The sequence below is a fragment of the Nicotiana tabacum genome, chromosome 2 (genome assembly GCF_000715075.1).
Source record: "Nicotiana tabacum cultivar K326 chromosome 2, ASM71507v2, whole genome shotgun sequence".
Lineage (NCBI taxonomy): Eukaryota > Viridiplantae > Streptophyta > Magnoliopsida > Solanales > Solanaceae > Nicotiana > Nicotiana tabacum.
The window spans coordinates 99085435-99109366 of record NC_134081.1 but is presented as its reverse complement, the minus strand read 5'-3'; the positions used below and the strand labels follow the sequence as shown (position 1 = coordinate 99109366).

Sequence of the window (23932 nt, the reverse complement as noted above, 5' to 3'; positions counted from 1 at the left end):
TCTTGCTCCTTAATTCATTCCAGTAGTAGGATACTTATCTTTATAGGCGTACTATACACTTCCTTTACAGAGTTTAGCTTTCTTGATCATATGCCATGTCATGGATGTTTTGCTTTGATCTTACAACGAGAGGGTAATGATTGGTTGATGTTTTGCTGGTTCTTTATACTCCTTTTTCTGTCCCAAGTCTTCCTACTTGGAAGGTTACTATTTGTTCGCTTTCCATATGTTGTATTGTATTGATATTCTGAAACCTCTTGGCAACCTCCATTTAAAGATGCATTTTCTGTTTCACAACTGGTAATTTATCATGCTCTTTGGACTCTCTTTTAGGAAGTTCCAGTAGCATAACTGTTAGTTTGCTTTAGACAATTTTCGACGAAAAGAATAGTTCTTTTAGGTTCTCCACCACCTAGCTGCCCCTCGCTTGAAGATACACACGACAGTCCCCTTCAAAATCTACTAGTGACACATAGATACAACACCATACCGCGAAAAGCCGAAAACAAACACACAAATAGTGTCCTCTCCTGCTGTTTGCGTAAGCAACAACAGCTAGTGATGATCGGCACTATCTTAAACTAAAGGCTAAATTCTTAAATTGTCAAAGTTGACAAAATGGAAAGGAAACACGATTTTGTTTCATAGTTCGAACTATGTTGTTTAAGGTGAATAACTTTCATTTATCGAATTATTTGTCAATTTAATCAATTTCATCCATCACAATTCGACTGAATCGATTTGATTAGTCACGTATAGTGTTTGCCAATTACACATAAGAAATTGTTTGGCTAATTGTTTGTTCTTGGGTGAGACAAACGTTGATATTGGGATGATGAAAGGGTATGGTACGTGACCCAGAATCATGGGTGAAACAGTTTAGCATCTGTCCACAATTTACACGTTGATATTTGTTTATGATGATTTTTTTTTATGCTTATGGTTAGTCTTTTCCACTTGGGCGTCAGGTTGCTTCTTTCAGCCAATGGCTTCAATGAAAGTGTAATAGCACGGGCTAGTCATTTTTCGGACTGGTAATTGAAAAATAGTTAGCGTTTGCAAAGTCATTGAAAAATAACCATTATTTTGCTGCAACACGGAAAGTTCAAACACAATATACTAGATTATGGAGCTCCTGCGCATAAACTTCCAGCATATTATGTTGGAACTCTAGCACACGGAAAGTTTCAGCATAATATACTGGAGATTGGAGCACCTGTGTATGAACTTCTAGCATATTATGTTGGAATATTTTCCGGATTTTGAATTCAGATTTACCTTTAAATGAAAAGTGGCTAAATTTCGATTACTTTTAAAACTGTGGCTATTTTTCAATTAGTATCTGTAAATCTGGCTATTTTTGAATTTCACCCGACAATGGTGAAATTTTGTGGAAAACGAGCCTATTCCACGTTTGCTGATCATAAAAGCAAGATTGCTAATCTTTTGCTAATTCCTTTATCTTCCTATTCTCTTTCTAGGCCTTCCTACTTAAAGTTTACTATTTGTCTACCTTCAGTTCTGGTGGACATGCATCAACATCCATTTGGATTTTTGGTTTATGGCCATTCTGGGATTGCAATTGTCTTCTTCTTCCCCTTACAGCACTGCACTTGGTTTACAGTTGTGAAGTATGTGTTCAACATACACAGTTCATGCATAGAGAGCTATAGGGTGGATGTACATTCATTGCTTCATCTGCTAGAAGAAATGTAAAGGATAGACTAGGGGTTTCGTTGTTTTCTTGGTTCTGATTGTGGTGGCACACAATTTTGTAATTGTTTTTTCATATATATAATTGTTACCTTTCTCAAAAAGTTTATGAATAGATTAAGAGGGTGTTCTAAGCTTATAAGCTCATAAAATTAGCTTTTAAGTACTTTTTGGCTTATCTACACGTTTGGTAAAGTTAAAACTGCGTATGAGTCAAGTGCTTATAAGTCAAGAATAAGCCAAAAGCCATAAGTTGGTCATCCCCAACTTATGAATTTTTAGCTTATAAGTACTTTAAGTTTGACCAAATTTTTTTTTTACTATTTTATCCTTAAAATAAATTTTCTTTTTTTAGAACAAAACTATTACATCGATACTCACTGCCTTAACTATTGTATTTTTTTTTCAACCTAACCCTCCCCCCCCTCTTCAAGTCTGCAATTCTCATTGACTATTTAAGATAAGCAAATTCTCTATTCCTTTGCATATTTGTATCTATGTAATTGTGTATTAATCTTTGAATTGTATGTAATAAATAAGGACATATCATATTTTTGGTGTATTGCTTCCTAAGTGTTGCGGTGATGAAGACAATGTTTGTTTCTCTTCAAATATTTTGTCCTATTTAGGTTTATTTTTTACTGAAAAACTTTTATCAATTTATTAATTATTATAACTTATGATTATATGGTTATCATAAAATAAATTATATTTATCATAAAAGTTATCTTATCTAAGCACAATTGTATTTAAAATAAAATAACAAATAAAATATTTTATATTTGGATCGATTTGGAATCTAAAATTTAGAAGAAATTGCGCCCTTATAAGTGTAAACAGTTCCAAGGTTATTTAAGTTATTTTAACAAAAAAGGAGCTTATCAGTACTTTTTAATCAAATATTATAAAAATATAAGTTTTAAAGTTTTCTTAAAAATTTTCTTTGAATTGGTGTCTGATTCGTAGTTCTTGGTGTTATTTTGGCTATTTGATCGCGCGAGCAACTTCGTATGATATTTTAGGAGTTGGGTGCATGTTTGGTTTGGATCCCCCAGGGCTCGGGTTGGTTTCGGGTGGCTAACGGATCATTTTTGGACTTGAGAAAACTACAGAAACCTGCTTCTGGTTTTCTTCTTCGTGTTCGCGAGGGGAGTCTCGCGCTCGTGAAGAGCAAATTGGGGATGGCAAAACCTCGCGTTCGCGAAGAGTAAAAAATGGACAGCACAAATTTGTGCTTCGCGAACGCGAGGCACTGACCGCGTTTGCGAAGGGTAAAAATCCCAGAAACATAACTTAAGTTTTGGAAATGGGGTTTCGACCCATTTTCAATTCTTTTCCATTTTTGAGCTCGGGTAAGGCGATTTTTGGGCGATTTTCACGGAAAAATATTGGGGTAAGTGTTCCTTATCCTATATTGATTATATTTTATGATTTCATACTCATTTATATCATGAATCCGTGAATTTATGGAAGAAAAATCAAATTTTTATAAATTCTTCCAAAAACGAAAATTTAAGATTTGAAGGTCAATTTGATATCGGAATTGGATAATTTTTGTATGGTTGGACTCATCTCGGAATGGGTGTTTGGATTTCATAAAATTTTTTTGAGATTTGAGACGTGGGTCCCGCTGCCGAATATTTTAATGAATTTCAGATTTTTATCCAGAAAATTAGTAAATTCGTATGGAATTAATTCCTATGATTCGTATTGAGTATATTGAATTATTTATGAATAGATTTGAAGCTTTTGGAGACAAATTTAAAGGGAAAAGCTGTGGTCGAGTAATTGATTGGAATTTGCAGAGCGAGGTAAGTATCGTGGTTAACCTTGACTTGAGGGAATAGAACCCTTAAATTATTTGTTATGTGAATTGCATGTGAACGACGTATAGGCAAGGTGACGAGTGTCTATACGTCGTCGAATTAATTGTTTGCATAATTATTTGACAATCATAAATTATTTAAATCATGAATGAATTATTATATTAATTGTTTTACTCACAATTCCTTGTCAAATATTAATTCTTGAATTCCTGTAATAATTGCTACGTGCTTATTTGAATTATGTGCATTAATTGCTACTTGACATCTAGTATATTAAATATTAAACTACCTATTTTCTCCCTGATTTCCTTAATAATTTGCTATTTGTCATTGTTTGTTTCATAATTAAATCATAATTATTGTATGCTTATTGTCTTATAATTTTATATTAATTATCGCCTTTATTTGGAAAATTTCTTCTATAAGAATTGGTAAATGGATATATTGAAGGATCGGGTTGCACGCCGCAACAGACTTATTAAAAGTCAATATTTGGAGGATCGGGTTGCACGCCGCAACAAAATTGATTGAAATGGATATATTGGAGGTCCCTAGCTCAAGTTATGATCATTTAACGGAAACTAGTAATTTAAAGGCTAAAGATTTCCAAAAGTTTGACCACGGATTTGACTTTTTGATATTGGGGCCAGATTCCGATTCCGAAAATTTGAATAGCTATGTTATGTCATTTATGACTTGTGTGCCAAATTTGAAGTCATTCTGGGTTCATATAACATGTTTCGGCACAAGTTTTGTAAATTGAAACGTTTGAAACTCAAAAATTCGAATCGAGGTGTGAATTATAGTTTCGATGTTATTTGGTGTGATTTGAGACCCCGAGTAAGTCCGTGTTATGTTTTAGGACTTGTTGGTATTATTGGTTGAGGTCCCAGGGACCTCAAGTGAATTTCAGATGAGGTTCAGATCAATTTCGTTGCATATTGCATTGTTAAAGGCTGTTGGTTCTGGTATTTTTGCACCTGCGGAAATAGACTCGCAGGTGCGATGTCGCAGAAGCGACGATGTGGTCGCAGAAGTGAGGGAGTGCTGGTTGGGCAGTGCTCGCAGGTGCGCAATTGTTTCCGCAGATGCAGAGTCACATCTGCGCTTGGCTTTCCGCAGAAGCGGCCTGGCTCGCAAATGCGCCCACTTTTCCGCAGAAGCGGGGGTCGCAGGTGCGACCTCTTGACCACATCTGCGAAGGTGCTGGGCAAAACCCTTTAAGTTCGGGGTTTCGCTATTTTTCACCATTTTCGAATTTTGAAGCTCGATTTGGGCGATTTTGGGGAGGAATATTTTCACACAAACTTTGGGTAAGTGTTATTGACTCCCTTGTGATTATATTCCATGAATTAATCCTCATTTTCGGCGTTAGATTATTGATTTTTCGAGAGAAATCGGAGAAATTTTCTGTAATTTCATAAAATAAATTTTCGAGATTTGAACACCGATTCAGAGTCGGATTTGAGTGAAATTAGTATGGTTGAACTTGTAATTGGATGGGTTGTCGGATTTTATGAGTTTCGTCAGATTTTGAGGCATGGGCCCCACTGATAATTTTGAGATGAATTTCAGATTTTAATTCGGAAAAATTTATAATTTCATACGGAATTAATTCCTATGATTTGTATTGAATATATTGAATTGTTTATGACTAGATTTGAGAATTTCGGACGCTAATTCGCGAGGCAAAGGTTTATTGGATTCTTGAATTTGGTTGCAAGCAAGGTAAGTGTCGTGGTTAACCTTGACTTGAGTGCGTAGGACTTATTTGTCTATTTGCTAGATGATTTAATATGCGGGTACAATGTATATGTGAGGTGACGAGTACTTATGCATTATGGTTGAATCAAAGCATGCGGGTGGAATTTGTTTATTGTGAATAATTGTCTATTTAATTAAGATATTCCTGCTTAGGTTTATTATTGATTATTGATCATTATTCGTGAAATTAATATTCATTTAATTATTATTGACTATTTTGTAAGGTGAAGTCGGTATTCTGGTATTGAATTGATTGATAAGTGTATATCCCGGCATTTAAATATTCTTCCGAATTTATATTATTATTTTCATGGTAAGGAAGAGTGTAAAGGCACGAAGGGTGTTGTCGTGCCATTTTAATTATTCATAATATCATTGTTATGGTAAGGAAGAGTGTAAAAGCACGAAGGGTGTTGTCGTACCTTTTGTGAGTGTAAAAACATGAAGGGTGATGCCATGACAAATGAGAATAAAAGCACGAAGGGTGGAATGAGAATAAAAGCACGAAGGGTGGTGCCGTGCCATTTTCATATTATCATTTGCTCATTTTATTGTTGATGAATTAATTGACTGCTAAGTGATACATCTCCTACTGAAATTATTATATCATTCTCCTTTCGCATGTTCCCTCCCAATTTATAAATTGTTATCTATTGTATTATAGTTACTTTGTATTTGTATATACTTGTATAGGTTGTTTACGTACGTGTCTTGTCACAGATTCATATTGAGGCGAAGTTGTAAAGTTGTGAAATACTATTCTTATTGAGTTGTTCATCTTCGGTTGTTATTGTTGATACTCTTGTGCACATTGTGGTTGAGCCATGGGCTAGTTATTGTGAAAACACCATTATTGTTCATTTCTTTGGCAAGTTGTGATATTGGGCACTTGAGGTGTGATTTGTGATACGTTGTGATATTGATATGCATGCGGTGGTATAAGGTTTTGGGGTTGAAACACATGCGGTGAGATAATGCGGGCTTGATACGCGTTGCTAGTAGGGGAATTACTAGAAGTCACACGGTGTGACTCTTGTTGATATTTTTCCATTGCTTCACTTGCATTTTTGGTTGCTTTGTTTCCTTGGCATAACATTTCATGTTTTTTTCTTCCGTGATGCATTATTTGCCTTAGTTCAGTGTAACTAATTTCGGTGTATTTCTTTATTGTCTCATTCCCATTGATATCATTATTTCACTGCTTTATACATGTCCAGTTTCTTATTTATTCCAGTAGGATCTTGACCTGACCTCGTCACTACTCTACCGTGGTATACTCATACTACGCTTCTGCATATCTTTTTGTGCAGATCCAGATACCTCCTACCAGTCCAGGCACTAGTGAGGAGAGCTCAGTTTCGGAGACTTAAAGGTATATCTACCGGCGTCCGCAGACCTCAGAATCACCATCTATCTAGTTTATTTCATTTCTTATCTTTCTATAGATACGGATGTATAAGGATGTTCAGTACTATCTTATAGAGCTTGTGACTTATATCCACCAGATTTTGGGGAGTCGTTTATGTTGAGTTGCGGAGTTTCCCTTATATTAGTTGTTGAATTTTTGAGACTTTAATTATTATTTCAATTATTTCTGTATGAATGTTAGCTTACCTAATTTAAGAGATTAAGTGCTATCACGACATTTTACGGAGGAAAAGTAGGCAAAACATTAAAATGTTCGTCAACTCCGACAATTCTATTTTATCTGCTTTTTCAAATCGTTTATCTTCTTCGAATAAACAAATGCATAAAAAGGAATAAAGGAACGAAAGGAGAAATAATTTGTTGGGAATGGTTCACCAAATGGTTGAAGTGCTCACAATCTAGGAAATTTTCTTTTTTTCATTCATTCTGAATATTTGAGTTTGGAAGGTTTATAACAGTAGATGAATTTATATTTATTTATTCACTTTTTTTTATACGACTAAAATATGAGTTAAGCTTAAATGGAGAAATATTTTTATTGAACATTGATATAGTAACACGATTTATTTAGGATTGAATGGTAATTGTTGTTGTTGAAAGTTTCTAATAATAAATGTTTACAGAAATTTAATACTTGCACAGTTATAGTTTGGGGGTGAAAAGAGGATAAAGTAGTGGGGAAATAGAAGACAAATGGACTGACAACATACAAGTATTAATTTTCATCTTCGCTGTCGGTCGAAACTAATGGTATTCGCGAGCCAAAAAGTATATAAAATATAAAATAGATATTTTTTTAGCTATTATTTATAGCCGCGCGTAAAAATGCATTTCTCTTTTTTATTCGGTTAAAAAAAAAGTTTAATATTTAATGGTTTGCAAAACTAACAAGATAATTGCGAATGCGTTCTTGGGGACTTGGACTTTGAATAGTGAACTGAAGGAGAATTCAACAACTTTCTCGCTCTTTTCTGCGTTGGAAGAATTATATGTATTGTCTCTTAACTGTTGCATCTAAAATATTTATTTTCTTTTTTAGCTTTCTGATTTTTCTATTTATAAAACATGGTATTTTATGTTTTTGTTTGTTCCAACTTGTTTCTAGTCCTTTTCCTCTCTTTCGTTTTCTTCTTTAACTATTTCTACTTCTATTAACGCTTCAATTAATCTTATCCACCTTGTTCATTCTCCTTGGGCATCGGAAATTTTAATCTTTTACCACATAAAATTCGTTTTGATTTAGTGTTCAAAAACATATAGTAACTGAAACAAAAAGGTCAGACTGATCCAAACCTATCATAACCCACAAAATTGAAATTGATAAAGTTGTATAACGTTGTTTTTTCAAATTTTATGTCTGTAGAAACTGCAAATTTTCGGTTATCAAACAGTACTCATTCTAAGTTAGAACAGTATTTGTTCTCCCATGCAAATTAAAATTTTGCTTATGCATTGAGTGTATACTAAGGGTGTTAAAGGGGTCGGGTCGGGCCGGTCCGGGCTAGAGAAAAATGAGACCGGCCGGTCTCAGTACCGGTTCGGTTACCGGTTTCAAATACTTGTCTTACCGGTCCGGGCCTCGCCGATGGAAAATTGGACCGGAACGATTTTCGAGCCTAATGGGCCGGGCCGAGCCGTTTTTGTGTGTATTTTGTATAACAATCGTAATTTATATTAAGATAAAGCAAAAATATAAAACATAAAAATAATCTTATAAAAAGAATGTTTGAATAAATTTCAAAGGCTTTAAAAGCCTTATATTTGAAATTTTGAATAAAAAAGCTTTAAAAGCCTTATATTTGAATATTTCATTAAGAATTTAAGTTAATACAATGAAGATGAAAAAATAAATTAACTTATAATTTACAATTTCTTTTTTTAATTCAAACTTACAAATTAAAGTTTACATTTTACAACAACTAAATTAAAGAAAAAAGCGTAAATTCAAATTTGAATTATTAAATATAATCTTCAAACTTCAAAGGTTTTGCATTGTCCTAGTAAGTTCTTCATAATCAATATGAACTGCTTGGTCATCTTATGTAGTGTTGAATTCAGATGGGTTACCATTTGTTAATATATTTCCAAGTTCCTCTTCTTCTAGTTTATCAATATCATCACGTCTTTGATTTCTTCGTTCCGATCTAATCCAATCTCTTCAACATACTAAAACTTCCTAAACATTGCTTCCTAATAAGTGGGTGTCTCTTAGTTGTTGTCTTGCTTGACTAAATGCGCTCAATGATGCAACGATTGAAATTGGCACATTTAACACGTTCCGAGCCATTGCAGAAAGAACCGGAAATTGCTTTTCATTTTCATGCCACCATGCCAGCGGTGAAAATTCCTTTGTGCGAGGCTCTGTTTGCTTTTGCAAGTAGAACTGAAGTTCATCAATGTTCCTGCTATTGGTTTGAGTTGAAGGAAATGTAGACCAAATATTAAAACCATCAAGCCCTTCATCTTCATCCATAGTAGCAGATGTAGTAGAAGTAGTACAATGAAAAGTGGGATTAATATTGCCTACATTATTAGTAGCATCATCAATTATATTTGCATAATAATTATATAATTGCTATAAATAATCATTTGCCTTGTTCATACAACAATCTATATTTGGGGTTTAAGTTGGTCCAATCTCCATATAAGTATATAAAGCATTGATTAATTGTGACAATTAGACATCTTAATAGAAGGATTTAAAACAACACAAATTAAGTAAATAGGAGGAATTGTAAAGAAATATTTTTTGAATTTTGCTTGTATTTTTTCAACAACATCCTTATATTTTTCTTTCTTCTTGAAATCTGAGAGTAGAAAAGAAATTTCAGTTGTATGTACTATAGCCATAGTAACAGTAGGGCAATAAGCTCCAAAAAACTCAATAGTAGCTGTATAAAATTTATGTAAAATTTAACAACATCATTAATGGTCTCCCAAGTATTAGTTGTTAATATACGATTTGGATCAGTACCATGTGCATTAGCAACTTCAGTTATAGGCAATCTATATTTATAGCAACATCTTAAAAATAAGTATGTATAATTTCATCTAGTAATAATTTCACGTGGCATGAATCTGGGGTTAAGGTTATGTTTGGTACACTTAGTCTTAATTCTCTAATACTAGATTATCTATTATTTCCTTGAATAACACCAACTTCTCTTCTAACATGAGTAATCTCAGTCGAAAATAAATCAAGGCCACTTTTAATAATTAAATTATAAACATGACATGCACACCTGAAGTGTGGCTATAATTTCATATTTTAGTTTATTATTTGCCTTGCATTTTGTATGCTTTAATGATTAACTATACTTTATTTGCACGTACTAGAGTCTATTTTATGTGTAGGTGAATTGGAGATAAAAGTAGAGCAAAACGAATAATTAAAGTCTAAAGCGTGCTCGAAAATAGTTGAAAAGAAGAAAGAAAGAAGTGAGCAGCCGATAAATGAGAAAGCTGGCGAAGCAAGCTTAATAGCGGCTGGGCGAACCTTTTAGCTAGCGTGGGAGCTGGCTAGGCGAGGCAGGAGGCGTGGTCCACCTCGCGTTAAGGCTGGCGACGGCAGGTCTGGAGCGAGGTCCTGCTCGCGTGAAGCCTCGTGAGGCGAGGTCTGAGGCGCGCACACTCCGAACTTTGAAGGCTTATTTCGTCTCCTGGTTTGACTAGGACTTGGCCTATATCGTTTAGGTCTTTTCCTACACATATAAATAGACATAAAACGCCACATTTGAAGGATTTTTTGCAACCAGAGGCAAGGATAGCTCGTGAAACAACTGTTGGGAGTTAGAATCATTGATTTCGACATCCTTTCATCATTACTTTATAATTTAATTATGCAAAACATCTGTGATATTGTTACTATGAGTATGAGTAGCTTAACTCCTAATCTAGGGTTTTGATTGAACCTATTAGAGAATGATTTTCCTGTTACATTAATATAGATTTTTCGTAGTATTTTCTCTATTTATTCAACTATATTATTATTGTTGTTGATTGAAGGGCCCTCAATTGACTGTGCCTATATAGTATGTATTACTCGGGAGATAGTGCATATTTAGGTAATTGTTGAACAATATCACTCCTAACGTATATGAGGGATCAATACGGAGGGTTTAAAAGTGGGATTAGGGATAACGGAACCTTAGTGCGATCCGAGTGAGCCGTACTTAATGCCAGCTTGCGTAATTCGGGAGAATATGTCTAGTAAATTGTGGTAGTTACTCGGGAGAGAATTACAACACTCAGAGCGTTCATGATCGGTAGAGAAGATTTAGACAAATTTATAAAAAAATGTAGCGGAAAGGATTCCGACAATAAGGGAAATCATAACCTTAGATCATTCCAACTCTTGTCTACAACCCGTTCGTAGTTAGCTATTAATTATTGCATTTTCATTACGTGATATTTAGTTAGTAAATATTAAATTTATTACTTAAATATTTCTAAAGATTGATTACGTGAATTTGTACGAGTCTAGTAGCTGTGTTTAATAGGTTAATTTCCTGTGGGATTCGACTCCGGACTTATTAATCGGAATATATTTGCAACGACCACTAAGTCATTTTTACAAGGCATAGTTGGGCGTGATCAAATTTTGGCGCCATTTTCGGGGAATTAACGGTGTTATTAATTGCAGCTAAAAGAATTGCTAGAATTCTTAGTGTAGTCAATTTTCTTCATTTTAAACCAAATACATTGAAATTCTAATATTTGTAGTCTTGGGTGCTACAGGTGCATGCCTAGAAACTCCTCAAGAACCAGTGAATTGTTCGAAGCATTATTAGATCCTGAGAAAGTTTTCAAGGCGCTGAATCGTGCAAACAAGAAGGGCAAATAGCAACATAACTCAACAGAACAAATCGAACCAGACATAGATGACGGAGTAGAAAATCCAAACAACAAAAACAATGAGAATGACTCGAACAATCAGGGTGTGGTGCCTCTTGTGCCAGAAGCAACATTGTATGACTGGCATAACCCACCGCCGAAAATCTGGCAACTGCAATTGCAGTCCCTCAGATACAAGCGGAATCATTTCAATCACAAACAACATGCTACATTTGTTGCAGAATAAGGGACTGTTCTCAGGGTCATACATTGAAGATCCTCAGCAGAATCTAAAGAATTTTCTGTCGATATGTGTCACGCAAAGGCAACCTAATGTGACACCGGAAGCAATAATTTGTTATTGTTTCCATTCTTGGTGACAGGAGAAGCTCAGACTTAGCTTAATTCACTCCCCATAAACTCCATCACTACTTAGGAGGAATTAGTCAAGCAATGTTTGAACAAGTTCTACCCACTCAATAAGACTGCCAAAAAAATTGATGATATATTGAGCTTCAGGCAGAGACCAACAGAAACACTACAAGAAACGTGGGGGAGGTTCAAGGGTATGCTGGTTAAATATCCACATCAGGGAATTCTAGATCATATGTTGGGGCAGAGGTTTTACATGGGACTGGCAGACGGCTTAAAGGCCAATGTTGATGCTTTAGCAGGTGGAGCATTTTTGAGCAAAACATTCACAGAATGCAAGCTCCTACTTGAAAAAATAGCCCAAAACTCAAGATGGATGACAAGAGACTCTACGATCACTCATGTTGTTCATTCAGTGGCTTTGGACCCAAACAACTCCATAGATGAAAATATGGCCACTCTCATGACGCAGATGAGTATCCTCACCAAAAAGATTGATGAATCAGGCCAGAAGCAGCAGGTACACATAGTTGACGTAACTGATGGAGACTTATGTACACCATGCATTAACCAACCATATATATGCTCGTGGAGTGCGGAAGGTGACAACCAGCACTATTAGGAAGATATGAATTATGTGGCTAACTATGGGGGGCAGACGCAAGGTGGTCAGAATTGGGGGCAGCAGAATCAACAATATAGGCCAGCACAACAACAGTACATTAACAACAACAATCCTGGAGCTATGCGACCATAGGGTCAAGTTGTGCCTTACCAAAGGCAACAAGGTTACAACCAGCAAAATCAGCTGCTAGCTTATCAACAGCCTCAACAACAACAGATAGTAAGACAAGATGATGGGTTTGCTGAACTTAAAGGAATGTTGCAACAACTAATTGGGTCCAATGGAAAAATTCAAGAGAGAGTGGACTCACATGAATCAGTGATAAAGGGCATTGAGATTTAATTAGCACAGATTTCAATGGCTCTAAATAATCCTCCCCAAGGGACGTTACCTGCAGACACACAAGCCAATCTAAAAGAGCAGGGCCCGAAACAGCTTATGGCAGTGAGTCTAAGAAATGGTAGAGACCTAGATCTGGAGCAAGAAATTGCTCACAAAAGCCGACCTACTGAAACACTTGTGCCAGTACCCATTGAGATAGATGATTCAACAGGGTTAACTGAGGTGACGGTACAATATGCACAAGAGAGCACAAGCAAAGAAAAAGAGGCTGTGTAGGAGACTGAGTTAGCACAAGAAACGATAGTAGAAGCAGTGCCTGAGCAAGATAAAACTCACATCACAGGACGGAAGCGACCTCCAGCACCATTCCCACAGAGATTGGCCAAATATCAGAAGGATGAGCAGTATAAGAAATTCATGGAGATATTGAAACAAATCGAGGGGAACATTCCACTGTTTGACGTTTTGTGGGAGATGCCTAGGTATGCTAAAATGATGAAAGATTTAATGTCTCACAAATTCGACCTCCAAGACCTGTCCACTATTACATTGACCTAGACCTGTAGTGCAGTCGTGACGAGACCTATAGCCGAGAAGTTATTAGACCCAGGGAGTTTCACAATCCCATGCACGATAGGCAGCTATGCTTTTGCTAAAGCATTGTGTGATTTGAGGGCAAGCATAAACTTGATGCCCTTAGCTATCTACAAAAGGTTAGGCATTGGAAGAGCAAGACTCACATCCATGCTACTACAGCTAGCCGACCGGACAGTGAAGAAGCCATCAAGTATCCTTGATGTTGTATTAGTACAGGTTGGGAAGTTTGTGTTCCCAGCATATTTCGTCATTCTGGACTGCCGGGTTGATGAGGAGATTCCCATAATTTTGAGAAGACCATTCTTGGCCACTAGGAGAGCTTTAATTGATTGTGAAACTGGAGAACTAAAAATGAGACTAAATGATAAAGAGATAACATTCAATATGCAGAAATCTATGCGGCGACCAAGTGAATTTGCTAACTGCTATCTAATAGAAGTTGTTGATGTAATTTTGGAGGAGGAATATAAGACCTTGAACGCTAAAGACCCTCTAGCAACATGTCTCATGAACTTAGATGAAGCAAATGGAGAGGACTTGGAAGAGTGGGTACTGGCTCTTGAAGGCCAAGGGTTTTGAAAAAGAGAGCTCGAATTTGAGCCTTTGCACTTAGAAGAAAAGAAAACTCCTCCAGCTAAGCCATCGATAGAAGAGCCACCAAAATTGGAACTGAAGCCACTACCACCTCATCTCATGTATGCTTTCTTGGGACCTAACTCAACTTTACATGTTATTATCTCATCTGGTTTGTTAGATGTGCAGAATGAACAGTTTTTGCAGGTATTGATTGAGTGCAAAATTGCAATTGGTTGGACCATTGCAGATATTAAGGGTATCATCCCGGCCTTCTGTATGCATAATATTCTACTGGAAGATGGCCACAAACCTTCCAGAGAACATCAAAGAAGACTAAACCCCAATATGAATGAAGTTGTGAAAAAGGAGGTGATAAAGTGGTTAGATGCGAGGATCATTTTCCCCATCTCCGATAGCAACTGAATCAACCCACTCCAATGTGTGCCAAAGAAAGGTGGGATAACTATAGTGAAAAATGATAACAACGAGTTGATATCAACAAGAACAGTCACGGGATGATGAATTTGTATGGACTACAGAATATTGAACAAGGCCACCCGAAAAGACCATTTTCCCTTGTCGTTCATTGATCAAATGCTATATAGACTGGCCGAGAGGTCCCACTTTTGCCTTCTGGATGGATACTCGGGGTAAAATCAGATCTCTATTGCTCCGGAAGATAGAGAGAAAACGTCTTTCACCTGTCCATATGGCGTCTACGCTTTCCGTAGAGTGTCGTTCGGCTATGCAATGCACCCGCCACATTTCAAAGGTGCATGATGGTCATCTTCACATATATAGTAGAGGGAATAATGGAGGTCTTTATGGATGATTTCTCAGTGGTGGGAAACTCATTCGATGATTACCTAAAGAATTTTAAAAGAGTACTGAAAATATATGTGGAGACTAATCTGGTGCTCAACTGGGAAAAGTGTCATTTCATGGTACAAGAAAGTATAGTCTTGGGGCACCTAGTGTCGAGTAAGGGCATTGAGGTAGATTGTGCAAAGGTTGATGTGATAGAAAATCTTCCACCACCTACTTTCGACAAAGCAATAAGAAGTTTCCTTGGCCACGCCGGTTTCTATAGACGGTTTATAAAAGCCTTCTCCAAAATTGCTAACCCCTTGTGGAAATTGCTTGAAAACGATCACCCTTTTATGTTTTCAGATGACAGTAGGGTAGCTTTTGAGGAATTAAAGAAGAGGTTGGTGACAACACCTATCATAGTTTCACCTGAATGGGGGAAACCTTTTGAGCTGATGTGTGATGCAAGCGATTATGCTGTGGGATCAGTTCTTGGGAAGTGAAAAGATAAAGTCATGGATCCAATCTACTATGCAAGTAGAACCTTGAGTGGTGCCCAACTAAATTACACAGTGACTGAGAAGGAGATGCTAGCAGTGGTGTTCGCATTTGACAAATTCAGGTCATACCTGATAGGCTCGAAGGTAATTGCTTATACTGACCATGTTTCTCTCAGGTACCTAATTGAGAAGAAGGAGTCAAAGTCACGCCTGATTCGATGGGTGCTACTGCTGCAAGAATTTGACTTGGAAATCTGTTACCGAAAGGGAATGGAGAACCAAGTGGCTGATCACTTGTCTAGGTTAGAAGGAGCCGAGAAGAAGGTTGAGGTGGTAGAGATTGTGGAGACTTTCCCGGATGAACAACTCTTAGCGACGAGCCTCGAGGCTACACCATGCTATGCAGATATTGCAAATTACCTGGCAAGCGGTATTGTTCCTTATGACTTGTCTTCTATGCAAAAGAAAAAGTTTTTTCGTGATTGTCGCATGTATCTCTGGGATGAACCATATCTGTTTAGGATTTGTCTTGATAACATGATCCAGAGATGCATTCTCGAGATAGATCAATCTTTTGTTTTGCAGGCATGTCATGCTTCACCGTATGGAGGACATTTCGGGGGCGTAAGATCAGCGGCTAAAGTGTTGAAGTCAGGTTTTTATTAGCTGACGCTGTTTAAAGATGCACACTTCTGGGTGAAAAATTGTGATGAGTGCCAACGGACGGGGAATATTTCCCATCGACATGAGATGCCCATGAACCCGATCCAAGAGGTAGAAGTGTTTTATGTGTGGGGAATCGACTTTATGGGACCATTTGTTAGCTCATACAATAACAAGTACATACTTGTAGTGGTGGACTATGTCTCGAAATGGGTAGAAGTCATCACACTTCCTACAAATGATGCGAAGGATGTTATTGGTTTCCTCAGAAAGAACATCTTCACTCGATTTGGCACTCCAAGAGCTATCATCAGTGATGGGGGTACCCACTTCTGCAACCGAGCTTTTGAAAAGCTGTTGGAGAAATATGGCGTTCGCCACAAAGTTGCCACCCCGTATTACCCACAAACGAGTGGGCAAGTCGAGGTGTCACACAGAGAAATCAAGAGCGTTTTGACCAAAACTGTAAATGCTACTCGGACTGATTGGGCAAGAAAACTGGATGATGCGTTATGGGCTTACCGCACTGCATTCAAAACTCCGATTGGAATATCGCTGTATAAATTGGTGTTTGGAAAGGAATGTCACTTGCTGGTGGAGTTAGAGCATAAATCCTTCTGGGCGTTACGACAATTAAATCTGGATGTGGAGGCTGCTGGAACTAGTAGAGTCACAGAGTTGCATAAACTTGACGAGTTTTGGTACCATGCTTTTGAGAGCACAAGGTTATACAAGGAAAGAATGAAACTGGCGCGTGACAGAAATATTCTTGAGCGAAATTTTAAGCGGGGAGACATGGTATTATTATTCAATTCGAGATTGTGGTTGTTTCCAGGTAAATTGAAGTCAAGATGGTCAGGGCCATTTCATGTGGTAGAGATTCACCCCACCGGAGCCGTAGAGATTGCTGCAGAAAATGACTCTCGCACGTTCAGAGTCAATGGGCACAAGGTTAAAACATTATTTGGGCATGGATGACGCGAAAGTAGTATCGATGACTCATTTGCTCAAGCCACCAATGTTGAGCGAGCCTTTAGTATGATTACCTGCATCGTGCCGAGACGTTAAATCAGGCGCTTTATGGGAGGCAGCCCATTGTAATGTTGTATTCGTCATGCCGTGACGTTAACTAAGGCATTCGTTGGGAGGCAACCCAATTCGTAGTTGATTTTTAGTGTAGTTAGAATTTTTCTTTTCGTTTTTAGGAACTACCATGTTTGTAGGTGATTTCGGCAAGTCGTACGCAGTATCTTGCATTGCCTGGTCTCAAGCGAGCTAGGCCAGGCGTTAAGCCATGCAGTGCCAGGTATTGAGCTCGCTAAGGAGCTCGCCTCGCATGGGTTATAGCGAGACACATCTCGCGGAATCCCTCGCGTTGCCTGCCTCTGAGCTCGCCTCGCCAGGTATGTCGCACGCCTAAAAGATCGCATCGCCAGGTTAGTTTTTTGCTTTTATTTTCTTTTTGTTTTGTTTTCCTTTAATTCCCCCTCTTAAAACCCCAAATTAAAACACCCACGCCTAAAAGAAAACACATTGCACGCCCCAATTTTCCGCTTCTCCTCCCACACAAACCCCACTGCTCACAAAACACACCCTCACACACTCACGCAGAACACTGCCAAACCCTCCCCCTCACAACTCCATTAAAGACAAGCAATCTTCTGTTATTTCCTTCAACTGAAACAACAATTCAAAGGAAAATCCCTTCTCTTAAACATCTAAGGTATCGTTTCTATCTCCATTCTTTGGCAATTTTGAGTTTGGTGAATGCATGACATTGGACACAAAGTTTTGGGGTTGTTCTTCATTGTAACCATGCGTTTGTGCGTCCTAACCCCATGAACCCCATAGGAATAGTGTTGCGATTGTGTGAACAAATGGTAGTATGGAACTTCCAAGCCGATTTGGGAGGGTGAGGCAATCCCTCGCCCCTACAGGCACTCCCATGGTACTAGTGTATGCTAAGTATTTGTTATAATGCCTAAAAGGCATTCTTTGTCCCCATTGGATCCTGAGTCTCCGGGATTATAAAACTAATGCTATGTAGTTGTGCACCACTTTAAAGTCTTAAGTGTGGGGTGGCTCACTGATAGCCCGATGCTTCGAATGTGGACGAAGCACCCATGTGTCATTTCTTAATTCTCATGCTAAGAAACGATGAGGTGAAGTCTGAGTAACCTCAGAAACTGTTGATAATCATGTAGCCTTTTAAAAAATAGTGTTATCTTAGTTGTTTTTTTTAAAAAAAAACAAAAAAAAGATTAGAAAAAATTAGACTCTTCCCGGCGATGGATCTCCTAGACAGTTTTCTTGAGGGGATTAAGTCTAAAGAAAAAAACCAAAAAGATTTTCTTGTAGGTAGTGTAGTAATTCCCCCTTGATTTTTCTTTGGGACGCACTTCTTTTTCAAAGGTTTTATTTGAACCGGGTGTAGTTAGTTTTAATTTTTAGAAGTAGAAATCACTAGGCTATGAATTTAATTGCAGCGATATCTCGTAACTTTGTTATTCTTTGAGAATAGTTAGTACTCTGGTTGTGATGCTTGGGCTCAATTTTTGACTCTAGTATAAGTACCTTAAATCGTAGATTCTTAAATTTGCTTGACTACTTTGATTGGAGTGTCGTGATAAAACCAATCCTGAGTGAGTTATGTGTCATGTATGTATGAGGTTTGTATGTATTCAGTGTATTGCATTTGATGTCTAGAACTTGCCCCGTGTGTGTGCAAAGCGAAATGGTAGTCTTGTTCAGTCTGGGAAGTAATATAGGCGTTTCTTTGTTGAGCCAGATATATAGAGTTTACCCGCCTGAATGTCATATAACGTAGTTAACTCCTTTGAGCCTATAATCTTATTTTTTTGGTAACCACATTACAAGTCGTACCCCTTTGTTTGAATCGACCATATATTTGAACCTTGTAACCTCTCATGAGTACTTGAATTGTGATGAATTATGTAAAGTTAAAGTGTGGGGAGGTGTTTTGGCTTTTGAGTGGAACAAATGAAATAAGGAGAAAGGTGCACCGTTTGAAAGAAAAACAAAATTGTCAATAAAAGCCACTTGGATTGAAAGAAGAAGAAAAAAAAGAGAAAAAGAAGAAGAAGAAGAAGAAGAAGAAGAAGAAGAAGAAGAAGAAGAAGAAGAAGAAGAAGAAGAAGAAAACCATAATAGTTGTATTGTATGAAAAATAATTCTTGATGGTGGTGGCTAGTGATATACTTGTGCTTAAAGAAGTATGGGGTAATATAAATTGAAGTGAAGGTGGAATTCTGGTTTAACATAAGTATGGGCTGTAGTATTAAAGTATATGTATTCAAGTGCTTAAGGGAGGTGTAGTCACTTATATCCAAATATATCTTACCCGACTCGCAACCTACAGTACAACCGATTAAAGTCCTACTTGATCCTAGACTGAATGAGCTCGATTAGTAGAGTATTACACTACGAGCAAGCCTATGGTACATCATTTGTGGCATATGAATGTTATTTCTGAGAGCGAGTGAATATTTCCTATATTTAGTTCCTACGTTCTTAAAATTCATTGTGTGTGGAACTAAGCTCTTTGTTGGGTGAGGGCACGTGATTCATAAAGGAAAGGAAATGTCATTGACCTCCATGTTAGAGTAAGTAAGTGAATTGTGAATAAGGCATGGTATTTATGAGTCAAATCTTGAGGTGAGGATATCCCACCTTTGTGCTTAGACTATTTTAAAGATTCTTGGTATGATGAGTTAAGGGAATTGCTTAAAAAGGTTGTGTCTATAAGTATAGTTTGATTGCTCGAGGACGAGCAATGTTTAAGTGTGTGGTATTGATGTGTGGCTATAATTCCATATTTTAGTACATTATTTATCTTGCATTTTGTATGCTTTAATGATAAACTATATTTTATTTGTGCGTAATGGAGTCTATTTTATGTGTAGGTAAATTGAAGATAAAAGTAGAGCAAAAGGAATAATTAAAGTCTAAAGTGTGCTCGAAAACATTTGAAAAGAAGAAAGAAAGAAGTGAGCAGCGGATAAATGAGAAAGCTAGCGAAGCAAGCTTCATAGCTCGCATGGGAGCTGGCATGCGAGGCTTTTAGCTCGCGTGGGAGCAGGCTAGGCGAGGTAGGAGGCTAGGTCCACCTCGTGTTAAGGCTGGTGACGCCAGGTATGGAGCGAGGTCATGCTCGCGTGAAGCCTCGCGAGGCGAGGTCTGAGGCGCGCACACTCCGAACTTTGAAGGCTTATTTCGTCTTCTGATTTGACTAGGACTTGGCCTATGTCGTTTAGGTCTTTTTTTACACATATAAATAGACATAAAATGCCACTTTTGAAGGAGTTTTTGCAACCAGAGGCAATGATAGCTCGTGAAACAACCGTTGGGAGTTAGAATCATTGATTTCAACATCCTTTCATCTTTACTTTGTAATTTAATTATGCAAAACATATGGGATATTGTTACTATGAGTATGAGTAGCTAAACTCCTAATCTAGGGTTTTGATGGAACCTATTGGAGGTAATTTTCCTGTTACGTTAATATAGATTTTCCGTAGTATTTTCTCTATTTGTTCAACTATATTATTATTGTTGTTGATTGAAAGGCCCTCAATCGATTGTGCCTATTTAGTGTGTATTACTCGGGAGAGAGTGTATATTTAGGTAATTATTGAACAACATCACTCCTAATATATATGAGGGATCAATATGGAGGGTTTAAAGGTGGGATTAGGGATAACGAAACCTTTGGTGCGATCCGAGTGAGCCGTACTTAATGCCAGTTAGCGTAATTCGGGAGAATATGTCTAGTAAATTATGGTAGTTACTAGGGAGAGAATTACATCACTCAGAGCGTCCATGATCGGTAGAGAAGACTTAGATAAATTTATAAAAAAACGTAGCGGAAAGAATTCCGACAATAGGGGAAATCATAACCTTAGATCATTCCAATTCTTGTCTACAACTCTTTCATAGTTAGTTATTAATTATTGCATTTTCATTACGTGATATTTAGTTAGTAAACATCAAATTTCTTACTTAAATATTTCTGAAGATTGATTGCGTGAATTTGTGCGAGTCTAGTAGGTGTGTTTAATAGGTTAATTCCCTGTGAGATTCGATTCCGGACTTATTAACCGGAATATATTTGCAACGACCGCTAAATCCTTTTTACAAGGCATAGTTGGGTGTGATCAACACCTAACATGAAAAATGTTCTTCAAGTGGTGGTTACAAATGCAGTTTTAATATTGAAATAACGGTATTATTGTTAGAAGCATTATCAAAAGAATTACACAATACTTTTTCATTAAGATTGTAAAATGCAACAACTTCGTAAATAGTAGTACTTATAAAAATATCTGTATGACTTTGATTTTCATCATATTTAAAAGCGATAATACGTTTTTGCAGATAATAATTATCATCTATCCAATGATATGTAATTATCGAATAATCATTTCTATTAACAGCATGGCCGATATCAGAAGTTAGAGAAATTCTACAAGGAAAGTGGTCAAATAAATAACATATATATGTCTGATATTGTTCATGAAGTCTAAAGATATCAGATCTACAAGTACTTCTAGGGAAACCTTTAAATAAAGGATTATAAATCCTTTGATTATACATAATAAGAGACGATGAAGAAACAAAAGAAAAAAGAGACAACCCAAAGCAATCATATTTGCTAACTCCTCACGATCCTTCATTTTATCATATTTTATAAGTCCTCCAGTACTAGGGTATAGAGTTCCTTGATTTTCATCTAAATCAGAGCCCCATTCTATGGGATGAGCCTCATATGTCTACTAAGTATCCCAATCCCCCCTAAACTTCCTCCAGTCTTATGTTTAAACATCTTTACAAATTTTGCATCTAACTCTGTCAGAATTCTCTATTTCCTCAAAAATATTTCCAAGCTTTACTTCTCCTTCTTCGATGACTAGTAGTCGGAACCACATGTGGTCTACTACTAGTGCCACGATCACCACCCCTGCTACCAACTCCAACACTACTAGGTGTAGGTGGTGTCTCATCTTCAATTTCTAATTTATTATCTTCTATACCGTAATCTTCCTGTAATTGTTCATAATCTATAGGACAAATACATACTTAGCCCCTTAAAGTTGTCATAAAATTTTACTTAGACACTTCAACTAGAAGTGGTACCTATTAGACACTTAAAGTATACGAACAATGTTCTTAGTGAACACCTCATGCATATGTGGCACAAGGAGTGGTTCTCACTTTGAGCTAGACGCGTGAATAACGGAATCCTCTTCTCTTTCTTCTCCTAGTTATTTTTCAACAAAACCCAACTATCAAGTTCTTCCTTTCGTGACCACTCTACTACTTAAAAGAGAACTAATAGAGATATAGACAACGAATAGAAAGAAAATGGAGAAGAGCTATTTGATTCCTTTAGCTCTTTTTATTATAGCCAATGATGAATCCTTCTACCTTATTTTGGGATGAAAATAAAAAGCTATTAAAATATTTTTTCGGCATTGATCTGAAACTCAAAATGTATCCTTTCGTTATCCCCACCACCTAGTTTCGCCGGAGACACCCGTTGGGTTCATGGTAGGACGAGCCGTATTTGGGTCTGGCTTCAGATCTTTTTGGTGGAAAATATTTCTTACTAATTTGTTTATAATATATGTTGAGGTACTATTGTTGTTGTGATTCATTTGATTTTTGATTTTTGTTGGAATTTGATCGGGAAAGATATTAAATTTTCATTTAAGAAGACGACGAGGGGAGGGAGGTTCTGGTTCGGAAATAGTATAACAGCAGATCTAAAGATTGACAAAGTTCTACACCAAGCTTTAATTGCCATAAAAGATAGAGAAGAAAACTTCTAATCAATCAAAAAAATCCAGGGAAGAAGGGATAAGAAAATGGGAAATGATAATTTTAATTTTTCTAAAAGATTTTAATGTTTCTTTAAGAAAATGAGAATGCTAACACCAACAATAAACAAATTTGCTGGCTTCAATCGGAGAGAAGAGTTTGACGGGAATACAGTATGTATCCTAAGGAAGAAGATGACTAAGAAAGGTTATGGAAAAATCTTTTCTTTGTTGGCCTTCTTTTTAATTTCTGACACGTCTCTTATTTTTTTTGTTGATTTGTAAGTTTTTAATTGGTTTGACTTGCCATGTCGAAAGAGTCCCCGAAAAGTGAGATGCACACACTTGTATTGGTTTGAAAATGTAAATTTTGTGTTCAATAGGAATATTGTTTATATACTTTAAGTGTCAACAAGGTAACCGTTCTAGTTGAAGTGTCTAAGTGAAATTTTGTGACAACTTTAAGGGGTTGCGTATGTATTTGTCCTAATCTATATTATTATCAAGTGTTGCTTCAGAAACATGTGTAAAGTCATTTAAATTACTACCAGAAGTTGAAGTAGCACATCTTTTTCTATTTTCCTGATTACCCTGATTGGCAACCTTATTACAAACTCGTTTTGCAGCATTAAACATATTGTGAAAATTTAAATACTAATAAAAATTAAATATGCAAATAAAATATTATATAAGAGAAAGAGTTAGAACGAGTGCACCGAATTCTGCAATAAATTGAATATTTGATGATTTTTGAAGTCTTGAAATTGAATTTCGCAACTCCGACGTTACCACGAATAAACTTCAATTGTTCAATACCATAGATAAAATTCCAAAAAAAATGAGAGCCAAATAGTTGATAGTAATTTAGGTGAAGAATGAGAGAATGACAAGTGAGAATTTGGGTTTGAGAATTGAGAAATGAGTGAAGAAATGAAGAACACGGGGGATCTATTTATAGTTTTTCAAAGGGCTAAATTAGTAAAAGTGTTATTTTTGAAAATAAAAAGCCCAAAAGGGCTATTCTTGCGAATTAGCCGTTAGGCAACGGTC

General features: G+C 36.7%; 1 protein-coding gene across 1 annotated transcript; it reads left to right on the top strand.

Moving 5' to 3' along the window:
* The first annotated feature begins 15653 nt into the window (after positions 1–15653).
* On the top strand, positions 15654–17024 carry LOC142167780 (uncharacterized). The gene is made up of 2 exons (XM_075227644.1): positions 15654–16038; positions 16237–17024. Exons 1-2 carry the CDS (start codon positions 15654–15656, stop codon positions 17022–17024), a joined length of 1173 nt encoding a protein of 390 aa, XP_075083745.1.
* The last annotated feature ends 6908 nt before the right edge of the window (positions 17025–23932 follow it).